The sequence below is a fragment of the Podarcis cretensis genome (genome assembly GCF_951804945.1).
Source record: "Podarcis cretensis genome assembly, chromosome: 5".
Taxonomy (NCBI): Eukaryota; Metazoa; Chordata; class Lepidosauria; order Squamata; family Lacertidae; genus Podarcis; species Podarcis cretensis.
The window spans coordinates 78,100,479-78,106,761 of NC_137174.1; the positions used below are offsets into that span (position 1 = coordinate 78,100,479).

The following is a 6,283-nucleotide window of genomic DNA, read 5'->3' on the forward strand; positions in this document are numbered from 1 at the left end:
AATAACACGCACAGACATTTCCCCTTCCTTTTTAGGAGAAAAAATCTGCGTGTTATAGAAGGAAAAATACGGTAAGTTGCTCGACTTCCAAAGTATGACTGTAACCAAGCTTTTGACGGCACAACAGGGAGACATCTCAAATAGGGACACATCTGAGGGGTGTCAGAGAGGTAGCAGCGCAGTCAGACTGCCAGCTCACAGGACACATGCTCCTTTGATTATTGCCCCAAATTTTGTCATCTGTTCTCCCTCCCTCCCTCCACTACTAAATGCTTCGTTCATTGCAGCAGCAACAACTCAGAAGAACCTGCCAGCTTACCAGAGGATAGAGTTACCCTAAGTTATGGCAGGTTAAGTTAAGACCCCATCCCTCCCAGAGTCATATCTCCAGGTAAGAGAAGGCAAGAAAGAACTTTGGTGGATAGAATTGATCTTTCTCTGCTTATCCTCACTAACAAAGTGGACAGCGGTTACTGGACAGCATCATTTTAGCGGATTCTGAAAGACACATAAGAGTCGTCAACATTCTTAGCTTAGGATTCCTGTGATCTTGAAAGTTCCACGGCAGCTTAGATGTCATTTACCCCATTGTGCCATCTCCACACTGCATTCGCAACTGCCGAGCAAGCAACTTGCAAAGATACATGAGCTTGCTAGAATATCAAGTTGGCAACGCCACGGAGGAAGAGCTGGAATCATACTAGTTATTACTGCTGGTACGCTTCTTTTACTCACTGCACAGCAACAGAAATAAGAGTTATGTTGCTCGTTGCGCATGCCCGAAAGTTGCCCAGGAAGAGGCCAAAAGGCAGGATAGATCAATGGCCAGCAGTTGACAGGAAAGTGTTAGACCTAAATGTCCAGTATGCATTTGTGAGAATGCTGCCACCTAAATGCTCCTCAGAGGAACACTCTTCTCTTAGCTAGGGAACTGCGATGTGTAGTGACTGACTGACCTCCACGTGGCCGGGCTGCAATTCTGCAGAGCGAAGGGTGTTATGATAGCTTAGTCAATAGTAAGGATGGTGTGAGAGGAGTGCCCTTCAATCACTAGAGAGCTTACCTGAATGTGATGGTTCACTGGCCCCAATACCCCTCCTTCTACACAGTGCCTTCTATCCATGTGATGGCGTCACTGGCTGGTGAGGAAGGATTAGCCAATACAACGCTGAACACTGAAATGGACAGAGGGTGGAAAGTAGGAGAGAGACATGGGAGATATCTGTAGCAGCCATACTTTAAAGCTCGAGTCAAGCTCCCCCCATCTACTTACCTGCGGAGTCATACAGGAGTTCTTGCTGGGTGTCCCGAGGGTCTTCACAAGTTTTATTCTTATGTATTTCTCCACAGTTCTCAACATCAACATTCTCTTTGCTGTGCAGGGCTTAAGACCAGAGATAAGAGCTGCATGTGCTGGCATCTGAGAAATGGACTCCATGTTAAGGGTTTCTGCACTATTCTATGCATGCTGTGATTGGCCAGTCTGAATCCTATGCTTCACTGCAGTGACGTGAGTAGAGTGGCAGGAAGACTTTTCTGACTCTCTGCTAATAAAGGTAAAGGTACCCCTGCCCGTACGGGCCACTCTTGCCAGACTCTAGGGTTGTGCGCTCATCTCACTCTATAGGCCGGGAGCCAGCGCTGTCCGCAGACACTTCTGGGTCGTGGCCAGTGTGACAAGCTGCATCTGGCAAGCCAGCGCAGCACACGGAACGCTGTTTACCTTCCCGCTGGTAAGCGGTCCCTATTTATCTACTTGCACCCGGGAGTGCTTTCAAACTGCTAGGTTGGCAGGCGCTGGGACCGAACGACGGGAGCGCACCCCGCCGCGGGGATTCAAACCGCCGACCATGCGATCGGCAAGTCCTAGGCGCTGAGGTTTTACCCACAGCACCACCCACGTCCCGCGTCTCCACTAATAGGAATGTTTTAATTTACACAATCTCTTTTGTTGGTGTAACTTAACTCGCTGGTACTCAGGAGTAGAATCTGAGGGACCTGTTTGATTCACACTAAGCCTCCTCTTCCCCCAGTGACACTCACCATTGACAGCTGTGCCAACAATGTTGAGTCAACATCAGCAAAACCTTGATGCTGACATTATATCACTAGCATGGGCTATGCGGAAAATCCTAGAGGGCTCAAAAGTTATCATAAATTGAGCACGGTGCTGTGCCCTTAATATAACCATTTCCCCGTAAGAATCGCAGGGTTATTATTACCTGAATAAAGACTTAAGTTAAGGACTTAAAGAAATTAACGCACCTCAGATTTTAAAGTAATTTATTGGAAATAGTTCTTAGATTACAAACAAGCATTTCTCATTTACAGAATGTGCTGACAGCTAATGGTAAGAAATATAGCCTTCCAGTCACCTGCCCATCAGCAATGCAACCCTGCAAAATTGCAGAGTAATTTACCTAGTTAACTTTCCCCTCACGTAGCCCTTTAAGTAGTTTATTTGTGGTCCAATTGCCTGTTTGTGAAGGCATTCCCTGGAAGAGTGCCCAACCTCATATTTACCTCACTATGTTCTGCAACAAGATGGATACTTCAGTTGTGTCTACTAGCCTGTGAAAATACAACCCACTTACTCTTACATTGTTTTGATTTCTATGAAATTAAAATGCTGTAGGATTCTTTTAAAAAAAGATTTAAGTCACAGCAATATAAAACTCTGGATTGGTTAACTTATTCAGCTGAACTGGGGAACTATTCAGGATGCAGGCATGTTAGTGCTGTTTGGGTTGGCTATCAAGAACGTTATAGTATCGTGGAACAAGTCACCATGTGATGTTTTACACTTAAGTTTCAGTTGCTCCCAAGAGGATTAACCACCCCAAAGAAAGGAATGATGACATGAGAAACATTGACACTCAAGTACAGCATAACAACAATTAAGCATTTTGTAAAACTTCTGGTGCTTTTTAAGACTGAAGAGGTTTGTTCATTTATGTATATGGTCAATTAAACCATTGGTTTTAACTACATTGTTTTATTAAAACAATATTCCAAGAAGCATAGGGTAAGGTCTTCTATCAGAACAATTTGAGACTTATTAAGTTGCCACATGCTAAGGTCAAACTAAGCTACCACATACAGATGTTCTTTTTAGATAAGCAAAAACCACAGCACACATCCATTGACCGAGTTGCTTGAGTGTGTTTTGAACTAGTCATACAATCACTGTTTGATAAGCTTAACTTCTCCATTTTAAATAAAACAACTTCCATTTATACAGAAGAAACATAAGAAAGACCGGTGTTTACATATAATGCAGTCACTAAGTATCTACACTGCTTACACTTTAATATACTAACATAAAGCATGGGTTTGATTCACAGAATAAGTAGGTCCACGATTGTAAGTTAACAATAACTCTTTATTGCTTTATACATGTGGTGCTTTTTCAAGGCACTGTGGCATGGACTAAAAAACTTGGAATGATTTGTGAAGGAACCTGGAATGACATATGGTCAACATGGAAAGTTCTTCAGAAGCAAGACGACAGCTAATTTAAATTCCAAGTTATCAAACATCAGGAATGAGAGTTCATAGTTCACAGGAGATAATATAACAATCTTGTTTAAGGATCAGCTCCTTCACATGCCCATTCTGATACTCTGAATAATCTGGAAGATAGCTGCAAAAGGAAACAGGTTTAGATGTTGCTATGTTAGAATATATCAAATGATGCACCATTTTAAAGAGTTATGTACATTGGCATTGCTATATACACAGAGTAAACCAGATTTCAGAAAACCTTTGAACAAGTTCCACTTGATTTTACTAAGCTGTGTAAGACAGAACATTTTACTACTCCCAATTTTATATAAATATCTTCCAAGAAAGCCACACTAGAAAGACCAAGTGAAGTGTGAAACTATACCATATGGCACAAAATTTTTCCTGTTTTCTCAGCTGAAATCAACCTATTTTAATTAGCAGTTTTGATTTCAGCAATATGACTTCCCACTCACTCCTACACATAATAACTCAGAAGTGAACTGATCCATGTACAGTAGAGCATACTCTCAGGTAAGTGTGGATAGGAAGGCTGTTTTAAAAGAAAGCAATGGTTGCCAATGTAAATCTTCCTGTTTTCAGCATTGTGTATAAAATTGCTATTGACAGCACACTTGTAACTTATTAGTTTAGATCACTGCTTGCTATGTCAACAACTAAGTAGCCACAATAAGGGGTATAAGCATGACATTTAAAAACAGCTATGAACCCACAATAAGATACCAGTCTCCCTCATTTGTGAAGTAGGCAAACTTCATGTGAATAAAGCCCCTCATTTAAGTAATAACAACTATTACTCTCCTTATCTTATTTGTAACCATCAACACAACTCCTAAGGATATAAAAATTGGAGCCAGGAAGCTTATAGAACTAGATGAACCATCACATATTATTAACAGTGTTCCTTGACAGCATTCAGGAAATCTGTTTTGCATACCCTTTATTTCTTTTTGTGAAGCTCTGTCCTGAGCGACCTGGTGCACCAGAAAAATTACCTTACTTGCAATTTGGCTATTTAAACAGGTAAGTCAAATAGCAGGTAAGTCTCAAATAGCAACTTCCAAAAGGCCACCTATATTAGTCTGCTGTGCAAACCTGAACACAGGTATATTAGACAGACAATACCACTGGGATTTGTGGGTCACTTTTGGGAAAACAAGCTTAAGACAGCATTGAGAAACTAAGATTCTAAGGATGCCTTTATCTTTTGCAAGTCCTCATTGCTACAGATGTACATAAAGATCAGTGTGTGTGGGGGGGGGTATTCATAAAAAGTGGGCAAATATCACTAGTCCAATCAAGTCAGGCAATGTGTGTGTACGTGTAGAGTGATTCCAATATAATGTCTAGTAATTTTAAGCAGGGTTTTTTGTTTTTTTTAAGAAACCAGCATAGCTATGATGAAAAAGTACCAATGTGATAACCTAAGGGCTAAACTGGTAACTGAATAAGGTCCAATGGTAGAGTTGCCCATATGGCAGAGTTGCCCATATGGCACTCAACGCCAGCAGCAGACCTAGGGGTCCGCCTTGCCCAGCAAATCCGCTACACCTCTCCAGATGTTTCTACACCTGCTCCCCATCCCACCACTTGTGAGAAGCAGCGCTGCTCCCCTTTTAGGCGAAAACACCTTCCACCACTCAAAAAGAAAAAGAAAATGCCTCTTCTAAGAGGAGAACCGCCTCCTTCTCCCCATCACATCTTGGCAAATATAACCAACAATTTGAGGACCACAAACCTACCAGAGAAGCACAGGGGAACATCTGTGGGAAGCAAACAAGTGTCGCCGCCAACCCAAAAAACTTATTGAGCAGCTTGTTTACCTTTGCTAACCCAAGACCTTTCGGGCTGGAAGGGGTTCCCCACCTGAAAACCACCCCCCACCCCAAAAAATCAAATTCCCTTGATGGAGATGTTGGGCAAGGGACCCAATCCCGCCCAGCTGCCAGCGCTTACCCGATCCGCACACCACGAAGATGAACAAGGCCAGCAGCCAGGGCCCCACCGACGCCTTCTCCTCGGGGGCGTTTCTCTGTGGGAAGAGCCAGCGTGTCAGGACGGCTCGGGTGAGGAAGAAGAAGAAGAGGAAGAAGAAGAGGAGGAGGAGGAGTGGGGGGGGGGGTTCTTTCGGGAACAGCCGCCCCTCAGCGGCCGGGGGGGGGGGAAGGCCACGATCCCCACAGTCCCCCCCCATCCTCCTCTTCCTCCTCAGCCCCTCAGGAACCGGTTAAAGGCAAACCCCGCCTCCCACACAGCCTCCCATCTTCCTGGCGTTTCCCCCTTCAGAGGCTGCTTCCCGCGCGAGGGGCAAACCGGCAGGGGGAGGCGGGCCCCCGCCCTCCCCGGTCGCAGGAGGGCGCTGAGGGGAAGGGGGAGCAGAGGTTTCCGAGGCCTCCTCCGCGAAGGAGCCCCTACCGAGGTCTTGGCCACGTTCCCGCGCTGCGTGATGTTCTTGCTGTGCTTCTCGTTGGCCATCCGGATCCGCTGCTTCGCCACCATCTTGGCCGCCGCCGCCGCTGCCGAAGCTGCTGCTGCCTGACAGACAGACCGACGCCGCGACTGAGCTGTGGCCGCGCCGCTTGTGTGAGGAGGAGGAGAAGGATGAAGCGCGCGAGGGGAGGGCAGCGTGAAGGGAAGGGAGGGGGGAGGAAGAGACTGAACTGCCCGACGCGCTCCCTCCGGCCGAGCCGCCGCGTAAGCAGCAAACTGCCCCTCGCGCAGGCCCCGCCCTCCGGAAGCGGGGAGGCGGAGCCGCCTG

The 6,283-nt window shown here is 45.7% G+C and overlaps 1 protein-coding gene across 1 annotated transcript; it reads right to left on the bottom strand.

Annotated features, from left to right (window-relative positions):
• Positions 1–2,266: 2,266 nt before the first annotated feature.
• Positions 2,267–6,204, bottom strand: SERP1 (stress associated endoplasmic reticulum protein 1). The gene is made up of 3 exons (XM_079978360.1): positions 5,941–6,204; positions 5,482–5,557; positions 2,267–3,643 (listed from the first exon to the last, which is right to left on the bottom strand). The coding sequence occupies exons 1-3, from the start codon at positions 6,022–6,024 to the stop codon at positions 3,603–3,605; spliced, it is 201 nt and encodes a 66-aa protein (XP_079834486.1). The 5' UTR covers positions 6,025–6,204; the 3' UTR covers positions 2,267–3,602.
• Between the last annotated feature and the right edge of the window lie 79 nt (positions 6,205–6,283).